At 38.1% G+C, this 18,338-nt stretch overlaps 1 protein-coding gene across 2 annotated transcripts; it reads right to left on the bottom strand.

The window, feature by feature from the left end:
• Window positions 1-1,943: 1,943 nt before the first annotated feature.
• On the bottom strand, window positions 1,944-18,336 carry LOC130706707 (serine palmitoyltransferase 1-like). 2 transcript variants are annotated; one of them, XM_057539410.1, is made up of 4 exons: window positions 18,280-18,336; window positions 15,493-15,600; window positions 12,424-12,518; window positions 1,944-2,508 (listed from the first exon to the last, which is right to left on the bottom strand). In XM_057539410.1, exons 1-4 carry the CDS (start codon window positions 18,334-18,336, stop codon window positions 2,379-2,381), a joined length of 390 nt encoding a protein of 129 aa, XP_057395393.1. In that variant the 3' UTR covers window positions 1,944-2,378. The 2 variants fall into 2 exon arrangements, with proteins under 2 accessions (XP_057395393.1, XP_057395394.1); XM_057539411.1 differs by having other exon boundaries at window positions 2,408-2,524.
• Window positions 18,337-18,338: the final 2 nt, after the last annotated feature.

Here is an 18,338-nt window from a genome sequence, read left to right as displayed (position 1 = left end):
GAACACCACTCTCACTGGTATGTTTTAACAGAACTGGTTTTCTATGAGAAAAATAACGAAAGATGCTGGGAAACCAGGGAAGGAAAAGAATGACTACTTGAAGTAAATTCACAAAAGCAGATGAACTCACACAAGACTCGGTGAAAAGAACATGGTTGTGGAGTCAGGCAGATCCCATCAGTATTATGGCTACTGACCACTTCAGAAACTCAGGGATGTTACCTGGCCTGCATAAGCCTCAATTACTTCATCTCTCAACTTGTCATTATAAGAGGTGTTCATTACATATTTTCTTCCTTTTTCCTATTGCTTCAAGAGCTTCTTCTCTTTCAAATAATCCACTGTTATTTAGTTTCCCACTTCCCAGGACTTCTTCAGTTTTGTAAGTCCTCCCTGATGTGGAGGTGTTGGCACCCACAAAAAGATGAAAAAACAAAATATCCACATAGACAAGTCTGTACTAACAGTTGCTGCTGTGAAAGTTGAAGCCATTCTACAAAAACTGTGACACACAGAGAAATCAAACTATCAGGAATAAGTACACCCAAAGCCCCTGACCAGAGTCGATAAGCTGCCAGCATGACGTAGGGATGCAGACACCTTGTTTCTGCCTAGCACATGGGGCAGGAAAGGAGAACAGTTTCCATGAGAAGTGGAAGGCTAACACCTGTGCCCCATGCAGGCTTGCAGCAGCAAGCCAGACAGGGCACTTAACACAGGAATACTGGAGCTGAAGACACTTCAAAGTTGCTCACAGAGGCAAATAAAACCGATACAGAAAGACGTCTCCACAGCAAGGCTTCAGAAGAGTCAAAGGAGGGAAAATAAAACCCTTCCCAGCCAAAACCCACAACCACACTATTAGTGAGAGTCAGTAATTACATAAGTGAACTTAGAAATAGGACAATGGTGCTTTACCAGAAAGAAACAAATACTACAGACCCCCATTAACAACAGGTTTGGCACTTGAGGGAGAACAGACAACCGGACGAATGAAAGAATCCAGAACTCAAGAAAACTGTGTATACAGGAACACCTCAGAGATACTGCGGGGTCAGTTCCAGACCACCGCAATGAAGCAAGTATAGCAATCAAGAGAACCACATGAATTTTTTGGTTTCCCAGTGCATGTAAAAGTTATGTTTACTCCATACTGTAGTCTATTAAGTGTACAGCAGCATTATGTCTAAAAAACAATGTACACACCTATGTTTACTCCATACTGTAGTCTATTAAGTGTACAGCAGCATTATGTCTCAAAAACAATGTACACACCTTAATTAAAAAATAATGTATTGGGACTTCCCTGGTGGTGTAGTGGTTAAGAATGCACCTGCCAATGAAGAGGACACAGGTTTGATCCCTGGTCGGGGAAGATCCCACATGCCACAGAACAACTAAGCCCGTGCTCCACAATTACTGAGCCTGCGCTCTAGAGGCTTCGAGCCACAACTACTGAGCCCACGCACCGCAACTACTGAAGCTGCACGCTCTAGGGCCCGTGTGCTGCAACTACTGAGCCCACATGCTGCAACTACTGAAGCCTGTGCGCCTAGAGCCCTCAACAAGAGCAGCCACCACAGCAAGAAGCTTGTGCACCACAACGAAGAGTAGTCCCTGCTTGCCACAACTAGAGAAAGCCCGCGTGCACCATCGAAGGCCCAACGCAGCCAAAAATAAATAAATAAATAATAATTTATTGCATTGGGAGTGGCCAAGATGGCAGACTAGGAAGACCCTGAGCTCACCTCCTCCCATGGGCACACCAAAATTACAATTATTTACAGAGCAGCTATCAATGAGAATGACCTGAAGACTAGCAGACAAGATCTTCCACAACTAAAGATATAAAGAAGGAATCACAATGAGATGGGTAGGCGAGGTGCAGACATGGTATAGTCAAGACCGACACCCGCAGGTAGGTGATCCACAAACGGGAGAATAATTACACTTGCAGAAGCCCTTCCCAAGGAGTGAGGGGTCTGAGCCCGACAAGAGCTTCCCCAGCCTGGATGTCCTGCACCAGGAAGATGAACCCCCAGAACATTTGCGTTTTTTAAAAAAATTTATTATTTATTTACTTATTTTATTTATTTTTTGGCTGCACCGGGTCTTAGTTGAGGCATGCAGGATCTTCATTGAGGCATGCGGGATTTTTCGTTGTGGCACGTGGGCTTCTCTCTAGTTGTGGTGTGCAGGTTTTCTCTTCTCTAGTTGTGGCGTGCAGGCTCTGGGGTGTGTGGGCTCTGTAGTTGTGGCGCAGGGGTTCCAGAGCGCGTGGGCTCTGTAGTTGGCAGCACGTGGGCTCTCTGGTTGAGGCACATGGGCTCGGTGTAGTTGTGGTGCATGGGCTTAGTTGCAACACTGCATGGGGGATCTTAGTTCCCTGACCAGAGATTGAACCCGGGTCCCCTGCACTGTAAGGTGGATTCGTACTGGACCACCAGGGAAGTCCCAAACATTTGGTTTTGAAGGTCAGTGGAGCTTCCTCTAGGGAGAGCCAGAGTGCTGTGGGAAACAGAGACTGCACACAAAATCTCAAACACTCCAGGACCCAGGGCAGAAGAAGTAATATGAAAGGAGCTACTATGAACTACTTCTATGAACTACTTCATGCACTACTTCTATGAACTACTTCATGCCAATGCATTTGAAAACAAAAGAAGAAATGAACAATTACTAAATGGCAGTAACAAAAACTTACTCAAAAAGGAAATATGAACAGCTTTAAAAACTCACTGAATGTTTGTTCTTTAATTCTTCTAGGTCTTTGTTAATCAAACAAACAGAGATGACCAATACAATAACTGAAATGAAAACTACACTAGAAGGAATCAATAGCAGAATAACTGAGGCAGAAGAACGGATAAGTGACCTGGAAGACAGAATGGTGGAATTCACTGCTGCGGAACAGACTAAAGAAAAAAGAATAAAAAGAAATGAAGACAGCCTAAGAGACCTCTGGGACAACATTAAACGCAACAACATTCGCATTATAGGGGTCCCAGAAGGAGAAGAGAGAGAGAAAGGACCAGAGAAAATATTTGAAGAGATTATAATCGAAAACTTCCCTAACATGGGAAAGGAAATAGCCACCCAAGTCCAGGAAGCGCAGAGAGTCCCATACAGAATAAACCCAAGGAGAAACACGCCGAGACACATAGTAATCAAAGTGGCAAAAATTAAAGACAAAGAAAAATTATTGAAAGCAGCAAGGGAAAAACGACAAATAACATACAAGGGAACCCCCATAAGGTTAACAGCTGATTTCTCAGCAGAAACTCTGCAAGCCAGAAGGGAGTGGCATGAAATACTTAAAGTGATGAAAGGGAAGAACCTACAACCAAGATTACTCTATCCAGCAAGGATCTCATTTAGATTTGATGGAGAAATCAAAAGCTTTACAGACAAGCAAAAGCTAAGAGAATTCAGCACCACCAAACCAGCTCTACAACAAATGCTAAAGGAACTTCTCTAAGTGGGAAACACAAGAGAAGAAAAGGACCTACAAAAACAAACCCAAAACAATTAAGAAAATGGTCATAGGAACATACATATCGATAATTACCTTAAACGTGAATGGATTAAATGCCCCAACCAAAAGACATAGACTGGCTGAATGGATACAAAAACAAGACCCATATATATGCTGTCTACAAGAGACCCACTTCAGACCTAGGGACACATACAGACTGAAAGTGAGGGGATGGAAAAAGATATTCCATGCAAATGGAAATCAAAAGAAAGCTGGAGTAGCTATACTCATATCAGATAAAATAGACTTTAAAATAAAGAATGTTACAAGAGACAAGGAAGGACACTACATAATGATCCAGGGATCAATCCAAGAAGAAGATATAACAATTATAAATATATATGCACCCAACATAGGAGCACCTCAATACATAAGGCAACTGCTAACAGCTATAAAAGAGGAAATCGACAGTAACACAATAATAGTGGGGGACTTTAACACCTCACTTACACCAATGGACAGATCATCCAAAATGAAAATAAATAAGGAAACAGAAGCTTTAAATGACACAATAGACCAGATAGATTTAATTGATATATATAGGACATTCCATCCAAGAACGGCAGATTACACGTTCTTCTCAAGTGCACACGGAACATTCTCCAGGATAGATCACATCTTGGGTCACAAATCAAGCCTCAGTAAATTTAAGAAAATTGAAATCATATCAAGCATCTTTTCTGACCACAACGCTATGAGATTAGAAATGAATTACAGGGAAAAAAACGTAAAAAAGACAAACACATGGAGGCTAAACAATACGTTACTAAATAACCAAGAGATCACTGAAGGAATCAAACAGGAAATAAAAAAATACCTAGAGACAAATGACAATGAAAACACGACGACCCAAAACCTATGGGATGCAGCAAAAGCGGTTCTAAGAGGGAAGTTTATAGCTATACAAGCCTACCTAAAGAAACAAGAAAAATCTCAAGTAAACAATCTAACTTTACACCTAAAGAAACTAGAGAAAGAAGAACAAACAAAACCCAAAGTTAGCAGAAGGAAAGAAATCATAAAGATCAGAGCAGAAATAAATGAAATAGAAACAAAGAAAACAATAGCAAAGATCAATAAAACTAAAAGTTGGTTCTTTGAGAAGATAAACAAAATTGATAAGCCATTAGCCAGACTCATCAAGAAAAAGAGGGAGAGGACTCAAATCAATAAAATCAGAAATGAAAAAGGAGAAGTTACAACAGACACCGCAGAAATACAAAACATCCTAAGAGACTACTACAAGCAACTTTATGCCAATAAAATGGACAACCTGGAAGAAATGGACAAATTCTTAGAAAGGTATAACCTTCCAAGACTGAATCAGGAAGAAACAGAAAATATCAACAGACCAATCACAAGTAATGAAATTGAAACTGTGATTAAAAATCTTCCAACAAACAAAAGTCCAGGACCAGATGGCTTCACAGGTGAATTCTATCAAACATTTAGAGAAGAGCTAACACCCATCCTTCTCAAACTCTTCCAAAAAATTGCAGAGGAAGGAACTCTCCCAAACTCATTCTATGAGGCCACAATCACCCTGATACCAAAACCAGACAAAGACACTACAAAAAAAGAAAATTACAGACCAATATCACTGATGAATATAGATGCAAAAATCCTCAACAAAATACTAGCAAACAGAATCCAACAACACATTAAAAGGATCATACACCACGATCAAGTGGGATTTATCCCAGGGATGCAAGGATTCTTCAATATACGCAAATCAATCAATGTGATACACCATATTAACAAATTGAAGAATAAAAACCATATGATCATCTCAATAGATGCAGAAAAAGCTTTTGACAAAATTCAACACCCATTTATGATAAAAACTCTCCAGAAAGTGGGCATAGAGGGAACCTACCTCAACATAATAAAGGCCATATATGACAAACCCACAGCAAACATCATTCTCAATGGTGAAAAACTGAAAGCATTTCCTCTAAGATCAGGAACGAGACAAGGATGTCCACTCTCACCACTATTATTCAACATAGTTCTGGAAGTCCTAGCCACGGCAATCAGAGAAGAAAAAGAAATAAAAGGAATACAAATTGGAAAAGAAGAAGTAAAACTGTCACTGTTTGCGGATGACATGATACTATACATAGAGAATCCTAAAACTGCCACCAGAAAACTGCTAGAGCTAATTAATGAATATGGTAAAGTTGCAGGTTACAAAATTAATGCACAGAAATCTCTTGCATTCCTATACACTAATGATGAAAAATCTGAAAGAGAAATTATGGAAACACTCCCATTTACCATTGCAACAAAAAGAATAAAATACCTAGGAATAAACCTACCTAGGGAGACAAAAGACCTGTATGCAGAAAACTATAAGACACTGATGAAAGAAATTAAAGATGATACCAACAGATGGAGAGATATACCATGTTCTTGGATTGGAAGAATCAACATTGTGAAAATGAGTATACTACCCAAAGCAATCTACAAATTCAATGCAATCCCTATCAAATTACCAAAGGCATTTTTTACGGAGCTAGAACAAATCATCTTAAAATTTGTATGGAGACACAAAAGACCCCGAATAGCCAAAGCAGTCTTGAGGCAAAAAAATGGAGCTGGAGGAATCAGACTCCCTGACTTCAGACTATACTACAAAGCTACAGTAATCAAGACAATATGGTACTGGCACAAAAACAGAAACATAGATCAATGGAACAAGATAGAAAGCCCAGAGATTAACCCACGCACCTATGGTCAACTAATCTATGACAAAGGAGGCAAAGATATACAATGGAGAAAAGACAGTCTCTTCAATAAGTGGTGCTGGGAAAACTGGACAGCCACATGTAAAAGAATGAAATTAGAATACTCCCTAACACCATACACAAAAATAAACTCAAAATGGATTAGAGACCTAAATATAAGACTGGACACTATAAAACTCTTAGAGGAAAACATAGGAAGAACACTCTTTGACATAAATCACAGCAAGATCTTTTTCGATCCACCTCCTAGAGTAATGGAAATAAAAACAAAAATAAACAAGTGGGACCTAATGAAACTTCAAAGCTTTTGCACAGCAAAGGAAACCATAAACAAGACGAAAAGACAACCCTCAGAATGGGAGAAAATATTTGCAAATGAATCAACGGACAAAGGATTAATCTCCAAAATATATAAACAGCTCATTCAGCTCAATATCAAAGAAACAAACACCCCAATCCAAAAATGGGCAGAAGACCTAAATAGACATTTCTCCAAAGAAGACATACAGACGGCCACGAAGCACATGAAAAGATGCTCAACATCACTAATTATTAGAGAAATGCAAATCAAAACTACAATGAGGTATCACCTCACTCCTGTTAGAATGGGCATCATCAGAAAATCTACAAACAACAAATGCTGGAGAGGGTGTGGAGAAAAGGGAACCCTCTTGCACTGTTGGTGGGAATGTAAATTGATAGAGCCACTATGGAGAACAATATGGAGGTTCCTTAAAAAACTAAAAATAGAATTACCATATGACCCAGCAATCCCACTACTGGGCATATACCCAGAGAAAACCGTAATTCAAAAAGACACGTGCACCCGAATGTTCATTGCAGCACTATTTACAATAGCCAGGTCATGGAAGCAACCTAAATGCCCATCAACAGACGAATGGATAAAGAAGTTGTGGTACATATATACGATGGAATATTATTCAGCCATAAAAAGGAACGAAATTGAGTCATTTGTTGAGAAGTGGATGGATCTAGAGACTGTCATACAGAGTGAAGTAAGTCAGAAAGAGAAAAACAAATATCGTATGTTAATGCATGTATGTGGAACGTAGAAAAATGGTACAGATGAGCCAGTTTGCAGGGCAGAAGTTGAGACACAGATGTAGAGAATGGACATATGGACACCAAGGGGGGAAAACTGCGATGAGGTGGGGATGGTGATGTGCTGAATTGGGCGATTGGGATTGACATGTATACACTGATGTGTATAAAACTGATGCCTAATAAGAACCTGCAGTATAAAAAAACAAACAAAACAACTAATACTAAACTTTCATTGGGTTATTTGTATGGAAATATGTTAATATAAATGTTTCAGACATTACATGAAATTTCTAAAAATCTTATATTTGTATTTGTATGGAAATATGTATGGAAATATGTTAATATAAATGTTTCAGACATTACATGAAATTTCTAAAAATCTTATATTTGTATTTGTATGGAAATATGTATGGAAATATGTTAATATAAATGTTTCAGACATTACATGAAATTTCTAAAAATCTTGTATTTGTATGGAAATATGTATGGAAATATGTTAATATAAATGTTTCAGACATTACATGAAATTTCTAAAAATCTTATATTTGTATGGAAATATGTATGGAAATATGTTAATATAAATGTTTCAGACATTACATGAAATTTCTAAAAATCTTATATTTGTATTTGTATGGAAATATGTATGGAAATATGTTAATATAAATGTTTCAGACATTACATGAAATTTCTAAAAATCTTGTATTTGTATGGAAATATGTATGGAAATATGTTAATATAAATGTTTCAGACATTACATGAAATTTCTAAAAATCTTGTATTTGTATGGAAATATGTATGGAAATATGTTAATATAAATGTTTCAGACATTACATGAAATTTCTAAAAATCTTGTATTTGTATGGAAATATGTATGGAAATATGTTAATATAAATGTTTCAGACATTACATGAAATTTCTAAAAATCTTATATTTGTATTTGTATGGAAATATGTATGGAAATATGTTAATATAAATGTTTCAGACATTACAGGAAACGTCTAAAAATCTTATATGTTCTGGTATAATGTTATAAGTAATAATCCTAGTTATTACTTTAAAATGTATATCTCAGAAATAACTAATTTTCTTGTCAACTGCATTATTATGAACTTTCATCAAATCTTTAACCATGGTCATTTTTAAGTCTTTTGTCATTTACAGACAGTTCTGGGTGTACTCTGATGATTTTGCAAATATGTTCCTATAAAAGAGTTTCATCTTCAAGAAATTCATGGAAAAGACTCTGACAAGTACAGGTTTCTGGTAACTGACTGTACTGCTGAACTGAATGAATAAGCATTTTCAGAACTCTAATGAAAAACTGATGAACTCATAAAACTGCTAACAAAAGATCAAGATGAAAAAAAAGAAATTAATTACATGGGACTGAGTGAACTGATGAGGATGAGTATAATTTTTGTGACTTTCTGTCTGAATTAAAAAAAAAAAATCCCACAAGGACTCAGAGGAAAAGAATATACAAATCAATTTTCACTGCAAAGTAAAGGAGCTGTTACAGTGGAGGATTACTGGACTGAATGTCAATATTATGACATAGTATAAGTGTGTTTCATGTTTGGTAATTGCAATCATTGTTGCTTTTGTTGTGGTCATCCATGTACAATGCTTGGTGTCAGTCTATCTATCTCTTGTAAAAATAAAATACAGTGTGTGTGTGTGGAAAAAAAAAAAAAAAAAAAAAAACTCACTGAAGACATTAAATTCATGATTAAAAATCTATGCTCAACAGAACAAACACAAATAATGTTGCCCGGAAAACTGTAAGACTAATATACGTCTGATACCAAAGCTGGGCCAGCACAGTAAGGGAAAAGAAAAAGACTAAACTCATTTTTCAATACTGATGCTAAAAATACCAAATATTAGCCAAAAAAAAAAAAAATCCAACAATTAATAAAAATTAACCAAATAGTCACGCTTAAATAGGGTTTATCACTGAGTTGTAAGAGTTCTTTTTATATATTTAATATTTTGGATACTAGCCCCTTAACAAATATATGACTTGAAAATATTTTCTTCCATTTTGTGGGGTTTTGTATCATTTCTCTAGTAGTGGACTTTGAAGCACAAATGTTTTTAATTTTAATGAAGTCCAGTTTGTCTATTTCTTCTTTTGCTGCTTGTGCTTTTGTGTCATATCTAAAAATCTCTGGCCAATCCAAGATTATGAAGATTTACTCTTTTGTTTTCTTTCTTCTAAACTAAGAACTTATAGTTTTTGCTCTTAAATTTAAGCCCATGATTAATTTTGAGCTAATTTTTACACATGGTGTGAGGTCAGGGTCCATCATCATTCTTTTACATGTGTATATCCCGTTGTCCCATCACAATCTGTTAAAAAGAGTATTCTTTCCCTACTGAATTGTCTCAGCATTCTGTTGAAAATCAATGGACCATAATTTAAGGTTGTCCACACATTTTTAAGAGTAAGACACTGAAATGCTAATTGCAAGCACTGTGTAAATGGGCTTGGCTTCTTTGTAAATGGTGGGCTTCACTCTATGATAATGAGACACAGACTTGTTTATTCATCTGTGGAGACCCCAAACTCAAAATTTTCTATTTTTATTCTCTTGACTTGGAGTTTCACCAGAGAGGAATCCTCCAGTGAGGTGTATATGAGGAGATAAATCTGGTTGCCAACGTTCTGAAAGCTGAGTTGGAGGAAACGGGATTAGCATCCCATTATTCACTATATACTTGCTTTCTGTTCTAGAATGGCACCCGCCTCCTCACACATTCTTAGGACTTTCAATTGATATTTAGCCTTTCCGGAGAGTAAATCTCCCATCTTTCTGCAAGTCTACAGAGCTGAGATCTGGGGTGAGGATGAGTGGCATGGTTGCTTGCAATTTTTCTCATAAAAATTTATGTATATGCTTAATTAATGTAAAAAACATCGATCAGTACAATTTAATATAGCAATGGATTAGAGGAGAAAAGTCACAACCATCTCAATAAATAAAAAAAAAAAATTAATAAAATTTAACACTGACTTTAAAACTAACAAAAAGTTCCCTTAGCAAACTAGGAAGAGAAAGGAAGGCCTATAACACCATACAGGTTATCCCTTAAAAGCCATCCGGAACAAGATACAGAGGCCCTTGTTACCACTCCTATTCAACACTGCATGGTAGGTATCCTAGCCAATGCAATAACACAGAAACAAGAAGAAAATGATGCCTCATGACAGAAGTGAAAACTCTTTGGAACCCAGAGACGAAGCTATTAAAAGATATGCAATGTTAATTTCCTGGTTGTGATACTGTACTATAGTTAAGCAAGATGTTACCATTGGGGGAAACTGATGAAGGGTATATGAAATCTCTCTGTATTATTTCTTACAACTGCATGTGAATCTACTATTATTTCCAAATAAAAAGTAGGAAAAAAAAAGGTAAGCAAAATCTTTATGAAGAACGTTATGTAACTTCTCTCAGAGACATAAAAGACCTAAGTATACAAGTGACACACAAGGTACGTGGTGAAGAGATTCAGTATTAGCAATATACCAATTCTCTCCAAATTAATCCATAAATTCAATGCATTACTAGTCACAAACCCAAACCCATTTTCTGGTCAAATCTGAGCAGCTAAACCTAAACTCATAGTGAAGAGTCAAGGATAGCCTAGACAATTGTGAAGAACAAGGAGGTGAAGGACTCACTCTAGTCAAGGCCTATTATTAAGCTGTGGTATAAGCGAGGTTCTGGCACAGGGAGAGATAAATATACCAAAAGAATAGAAATAAAGCCAGAAACAGATCCTTTATAAGGGAACTTGACATATGAAAGAAGGGAAATTTCCAATCAGTAGGTAAAAAATGGACTATTCAACTAATAATGTTGGGACAACTACCTGTCATATGGAAAACAGGCAAATTAGACCTTTGTGGTAGGAAGGATTTTATAACCATAACATTAATGATTGGTTAAGTCTGATTTCAGGACAAGTAAAACTTTCATGAGACCAAAGAAATTCGCGAAAGTGAAGAATACAAGCCTCTCTCACATCAGACCAGAAGTAGAAGGACATACTCAGGAGACTATCCTACATCATATTTTTAAATAGAATACTAAACACTTTCATGGCAACAGGCATGCTGTGGCAAAAGTATAAATATAAGCAAAGGAAAAACATCTACCAACTTCAAGATGGTGGTTATCTTGCCTGGGAGGCAAGAGTAAGTGATAGATGGGAAGGGATTTCTTTAGTGATACACTTGACCCCTGAACAACATGGGTTTGAACTGTGCAGGTCCACTTATACACAGATTTTTTCAACAGTAGATACTACTGTACTACATGATCCACAGTTGCTTGAATCCATGGATGTAGAACCACATATCTGGAGGAACTGGGTATCTGGAGGGCTGACTCTAATTTATATGCAGGTTTTTGACTGCCCAGAGGGTCAGGGCCCCTAACCCCCATACTGTTCAAGGGTCAACTGCATTTCTAATGTTTTATTTCTTTTAAAAAATAGATTTAAAGTAAAGAGAGCAAAATGTTAATACCTATTACTTCTGGGTGGTAGATACATATGTGCCTGATATTTTCTGTATACTTAAATTTAAGAAATAAAAATAAAAATAAATAAAACATTGGAAGCCAGGAGGTAGGTAGCATAAGTGAGCTGAAGTTTCATAATTCATATAGTGAAAGTCAACAGGCACTGCCTATCATTAATCAATCAAGAAACAGTAGTGTAAGCATACTGTTAATATCTAGCTATGAAGGTAACCTTCAACAGATCTAAAATCAGAAACAATCCAGGTGGGAAAAGTAGGAATGCTGTTTTTCATTTTAACTGTCTTCCCATTTGAAATATTACATGTGTGTATTACTTTAAAAAAATATATATATATATTTTTTTAAAAAGGGACAAACTCAGAAACCCAAATTGGAGACTATTAAAAAGCAGTTTCTGATCTCCAGAAATTTCTAAAAATCTTATTTCAGTTAAAAAAGGAATACTATATAAACCACTGTATACTTTGTTGAGTTTACCTACAGGAAACCAAATATAAGCCCTTGACTAGCAAAAACAATTTACCCTGAAACGATGTTGTAGTTGAGAGCAGGATGGTCTTTTGAGACAGGAGGAACAAGAGGTTCTGGTTGCCACTCTTCAATCAATTCTTCCTTTTCCTACAGGAGAAAAGCAGTTAAAATACAGTGCAGTGCTAATTACTGGACAGCAATTCTAGCGGTATCTAAGCTGTTTGTTGTAATGGAACCATCATAATGAACACACTGCTAGACACACACGTCCAGCTGCTGTGCCTGGAAATGACACAGAATCACTATTGAGTTTTGTGCTCTTAACCCCTCACCTCTTTCCTTATCTCAGGCTAAAGGCTCTTTTTCCATGAAGCTTTGTGGCTGACTGGAAATTTCTTAAAAACTGTATTTCTATGTTCAGGATTCTTCACTGTGGGAAGTAGGAAGTATAACTGCTACTGATGATAAAACAAAAAGTCTGTAACACAAAGGTGAGAGGCATGACTGCAGGTAAGGGAGCTCAGCCTCTACTGCAAGATATGACAGACAGCCATGCCTTAAGTTCTTACAGGCATGACTGTCACAGGAAGGGATCAACTAGACTACAAAGCACTGTTTCTACAAGCCATTGGCAAGGATTCAGAAGTAACTGAAATATACCAAAAGACTCTCTTATAATTATTGTAATAGGATTTAGTTGTTTGGAAATTTCTCATAAAAAACCACTTTATTCTTTTTACCTGTTATTTCATGCATTCCAAGTATTTTGACTATTTTGAGTTTCTTGTCCTTCCTTGAACTAGAAAAAATGTAATTTTGAAAATGTAGTCTGGATGTACAGGATGAGATGAGGCACCTGATGAACATGACAGCCACAGTAATTCTTGCCTTACATAGGCCCACTCTCAATACTTCTATTTTCACACTCCTGTTAAATGCTTCTGTGCACTTTTCTCCTAATAGGCAATTCTAGGGCATGGCTAGGAGCATATTCACCTGATGCTCAGGCACTCAAAAATGCTGGCTGAATAAATCAGCCAATAAATTCCTCATCTATTTCTGCCAATGACTGCACAGAACAGCAGCCTGAACAAGCCTGAAGTATGTATCATGCATACTGTCCACTTGCTACCACAGAGACAGATTTGAGAATCAACTCAAGATTGCCTGGTATTCAAGAGTCTCTGCAGGGGACTTCCTTGGTGGTGCAGTGGTTAAGAATCTGCTTGCCAATGCAGGGGATATCGGTTCAAGCCCTGGTCCGGGAAGATTCCACATGCTGCAGAGCAACTAAGCCCGTGCACCACAACTACTGAGGCTGTACCCTATAGCGCGTGAGCCACAGCTACTGAGCCTGCCTGCCACAACTACTGAAGCCCGCACACCTAGAGCCCGTGCTCCGCAACAACGGAAGCCACCATAATGAGAAGCCTGCGCACCTCAACGAAGAGTAGCCCCCGCTCGCTGCAACTAGAGCAAGCCCACGCACAGCAACGAAGACCCAACGCAGCCAAAAATAAAATAAATAAATTAATTAATAATAAAAAAAGAGACTCTGCAGACCTATAAAACTGAGAAGGGCATTTCTTCTTTGCTGCCATAAGTTAAGCTTTAGAAACACTCATATCGTTTTTTTTTTCTTCCACAGCTTTTAGGGTAAGATGTCAGTGATTACTGAATCTTGCTCTAGGTAAGTTCTGCTTTTAGAGGGTTATCCTAAAATTATGTTTCAGTATCCTTCTTTTAAAATGCATATTTGTGTGGACTGACTTGTTTAAACTTAAACTAAGAATATTAGCAATGATCAACCCCTTAAAAAGCTGGGCTAGAAATCTATTCCATGGCCTCACGGTCATTCACGTGGAGTTCCTGAATACCAAGGGAAAAGAGCAGCGACAGGGCTTCTGGCCCGGAGAGCCCGATCCTGCTGCGACACCATCAGAGGTGTGTCCTATGGCACACTCGCCTCACACGGTATTCATAAAACACAGGCGGGGCTGCGGATCTACGGTCAAGTTTAGGGCAGTTCTCCAAACAGCAGTTCAGATAGCCACTGTCATATTAAAGGTTACAAGAAATCATGCAATGAGACACCTCTTTAGTCTTCTTTACCCAGGTTTCCAAAACTTATTTGCCCTAAGAACCATCTGCTGCATATCCCTTATCCCCTAGGGGGGATACTGCCTGACCATCTCATGACAAATATGAATGATCAGGACAGCAGGGGCAGCCAGTGAAACCAGGGAAACAACTGCCACATTGCTGTAATTCCATTCCACTTGCACTTCCTTCTGTGAATGCTCCAGAAAAGAGCTGTGCTCCATCATTGTGCCGCACTCAATGCTGCCTTGTGAACCAAAGTTTCAGGCATTTTTGTGGGAAAACATCTCTCACCGTCTCTGTATCCCTAAGTAGTATTCTGGCACACTGCTACAGAGGCTGGATAAGGAAACAATCCAAGCTACAGAAACCACACTGCAGTCAAAACTGCTCTTCCTCTCACACCTGGGGCACAGTTACTAAGCGTTCCTACCTGCGTGAGAAGGTAGGGGATGCCACAAACCCCTTGGTCCCTCATACTAACAGACTCGAAGTGGGCAGGACTGCAAGTCCTCTCGACACTTCTGCTTCCTAAGGTTTGCCTAGCTTGGGCTCGAGCTGGGTCCCTTACCATACAGAACACATCAAAATTTGATTTGGGGTGGGAAGGTGGAGAGCAGTGGGATGGGGAGGATTCTTTCTAACTCTGAATTTCCTTTATAAAGACTACAGGGAAAACTTTCATTCAGGCTTCAGGAATAGTGGTGCTTTTCCCGAGCAACTCATGTAATCTTTCTTGTATACGGACATTTGAAATGCAGCATGCATCCATGCTTCCCATCCAGCATCTAGTATGTTCCCAGGCTGCTGTTTACTCCTAGCAAAGTATAAAGGCCTGTAACATGGTACTCCTTTGTGTATTCACTTTATCCCTGGCTTCCCCGTATTTTGCTTACCCTGATTTCCTTACATTCCAGAAAATCTTTTAACATTTATAGTTGAGCCACCACAAGTCCTTTTTCGAAAGATGTAGCAACTATAATCATACACCAAATAATAAAATAGAGATTTAACTTCTTACCTTGACTGTAAGATCAGATCGTTCTTGTAACTTGTAAGTTTTAGAGAAAAGAAGTCTGATTATCCAGAGTATTAAAATTCCTTCCAAAATAAGATAATAAGCAGGAGCCTAGGAGTCAGTCAAAAACAGAAGCAAAACAAGAAGTGAAATAAACATTTCCAAAACCTGCACATAAAATTTAATTCACTTGCACATACTGCTCCCATGACCTTTAACCTATTTATTACTTCTTAAAATTTACTTTCAAAGCGCACTTCATTTCTACTCATTCCTTTTCCCATTTCTAACAGAAGGCAATTTCTCCTACATGAAAAATCTCTAAAACTGCAGCGTTAGGAATAAAAACATCTTTAGGAATAAAATTAAGTTTTAAAATTAAATCTGACACAGAATTCCAATAGTCAAACAATATCAACTATCAGATCCTTCAGGTAATTTATATTTTTACTGGTGGGAAATGACTGTAACAAACATTTCACAGCTTCACAAGCCTTCTACAACCCCCACATACCATGGATAAATTGAGAATTATTTGGACACCAGTTTCCATAATTCTCAAAGACTTTTGCACAACTTACTATATTTCCTGTATCCCCAATAGGCCTCTTTAAATTCTCCTTGGAACGTGGCAGAGAAAAAAAGACTTTATAAGTGCTTAAAGAAATAGCAGGTCTCTTTTCTACCACAGTTCCCCGAAAGTATGTAGTGTGTTCCATGTCAACATCCACAAAGGTACTTTAATGACATTATCCACATCAGGTCTTCTTTTCAACTGAACATTTCCAGGATAAAAGCCAGGCTGACTTCTATGTCTTACACAACTAGATACAGTAAGTGCATATAAAAGATTCCAGGTATCAACTAAACCTCCATAAGTCAGTTATCGGGTGCTACATTCCAATAGGTTGTCATTGAAAAGTCATTTAAAAGAGGTATTTATGCAAGAGGGAAGAGATATGTACATGTACAGCTGATTCACTTTGTTATAAAGCAGAAACTAACACACCATTGTAAAGCAATTATACTCCAATAAAGATGTTAAAAAAAAAGAGGTATTTAGAAACGTAAATACAAATTATTTTCAAACATTAGACAAAAAAAAAGCAATGATGATTCACAATAGTTAAAAAAGTTCAGAAGCGGGGACCAGGGAAACTGCTGACTATTTCATAAATAAACTTTCAGGTCATTGGACAAATAACTTTAAAACTACATACATGTTACATATGTATGGGTACACAGCAAGACTCCTCAAATTCTGCATACACTGTGCACAGAAATTAGAAGCAAAACCAGAAATCTAAGACTATTTTTAAAATTTGCTGATCCCTCCTGACTATAATTCATTTAAGAATGAGGACTCGACTAAAAAAATCCTTTTGGTTTTATCAATAATTGGATTATAGTTGACAAACATAAGTCCAAGTCACTAAACATTCCACTCCACAAAGAAATCCTAAGAAAAGTTGAAATGTCTACTGAATTAATAAAAATCACAAATGTGGCTTCTTTTCTTCCCTAGGAAATGTTACATCAAGGAGACCTTCTCTCAAGTCTCACTCATGGTCAATATCAGGGTGTGAGAAGTTACATAGTCAAAGGGCAGTCTTCAAAAAGGCAGCAACAACATATAGTAGAAATTATTCATTTCTAAGAAAGAAATCTTAGATTTTAGTGGTTCTTCTTAGTCACTATAATCTACCTAAGGTTGGACATCACCTAAGCTCTATTTGCTCTCCTAACTGTTTTTTTTCAAAAAGTCCTGATGGGTTTTGCAATAATACATCTTGCATCATCACCCTTACCAGTAAACGCTATATTAAGTTTTAAGAAAATTATCAAAAGAAAACAGATTCACTTTAAGTGAATGTAAGCTCTGTAAGCACAGGGACTTCTACCTGTTCCCTCATTGCACTATTCCTAGCATCTAGATCTCTGCTGTCCAATACTGTAGTCACTAGCATCATTCAACTATTTCAATACACATCTAAATTAAATTAAATGAAAAATTCAGCCCCTCAGTTGCACTAGCCACGTTTCAAGTGCTTAACAGCCATATGTGGTTAGTGGGCTACTGTACTGAACAGCTCAGAGAACACGCAGAAAGTTCCATTGCACAGTGCATGGAAACTCACTAAATGTCAAATGAATGAACATTCTCCAAGACTGACATTTAAATTTCATATTATTTTACCTACTTGAAACAGCTGGCCTTTCAAAAAAGCTCCGAACTGGTCTTTCTTTAAATTTTTACTAAAATAATTTTATCTTTACGAGACAGAAGATGGGACGTAGGCGGGAAGAATGACAAACTATTTCACATACCTAAATCATTCGGCTTCCTTTCTAACCCCACGTCCCAACAAAAACAAAGTCCAACTTATTACAATTCTTTCCTCTATTCCCTGCTCCACAGTTCCGAGAACCTGTCTTCCCTGGGACCTCTCCAGACTGAGATTTTCCACTCTACTTTCATCACTCCGTTTTACCATCAGTCCCAACTCTTGTTTTTGACTAGCCTCTCTCCTGTATCCGGGCAGGACCTGGAGAGGGCTCCGGGCTCGCAGCAGCGCAATACGAGACCCCCGGCTCCGGCTCCCGCCCGTGCCTCCCTACATTCCGCCACTGGGAAATGGGTGCGCCTATGAGCCTTTCCAGCGAGGGACGCCGGGGGTCCGGGCGTAACCGGGCCAGGCCTGCCCAGGCCTCAGACCAAAAATCCACACAAAACGTCCCACCTCCCCAGGGCTGGGTGTGGTCGTGGACCCCTGGGGCCGCCAAGCTCACCTCGTAGAGCGCCTGGACCATCTCCACCAGCACCCACTGCTCCGCCACCGTCGCCATAG

The sequence above is a fragment of the Balaenoptera acutorostrata genome, unplaced genomic scaffold (genome assembly GCF_949987535.1).
Source record: "Balaenoptera acutorostrata unplaced genomic scaffold, mBalAcu1.1 scaffold_1475, whole genome shotgun sequence".
NCBI lineage: Eukaryota > Metazoa > Chordata > Mammalia > Artiodactyla > Balaenopteridae > Balaenoptera > Balaenoptera acutorostrata.
The sequence above is the reverse complement of the archived record's forward strand: the minus strand, read 5'-3'. Positions and strand labels throughout refer to the sequence as shown.

Excerpts from the sequence above, each read along its gene's own strand:
- LOC130706707 (XM_057539410.1), bottom strand. The coding sequence starts at position 18,336 with ATGGCGACGGTGGCGGAGCAGTGGGTGCTGGTGGAGATGGTCCAGGCG. Across the intron at positions 15,601-18,279 it reads TGGTCCAGGCGCTCTACGAG|GCTCCTGCTTATTATCTTAT; the intron begins GTGAGCTTGGCG and ends ACTGACTCCTAG. Across the intron at positions 2,509-12,423 it reads AACTACAACATCGTTTCAGG|CACTCTGGCTCTCCCTAGAG; the intron begins GTAAATTGTTTT and ends TGTTTCCCACAG.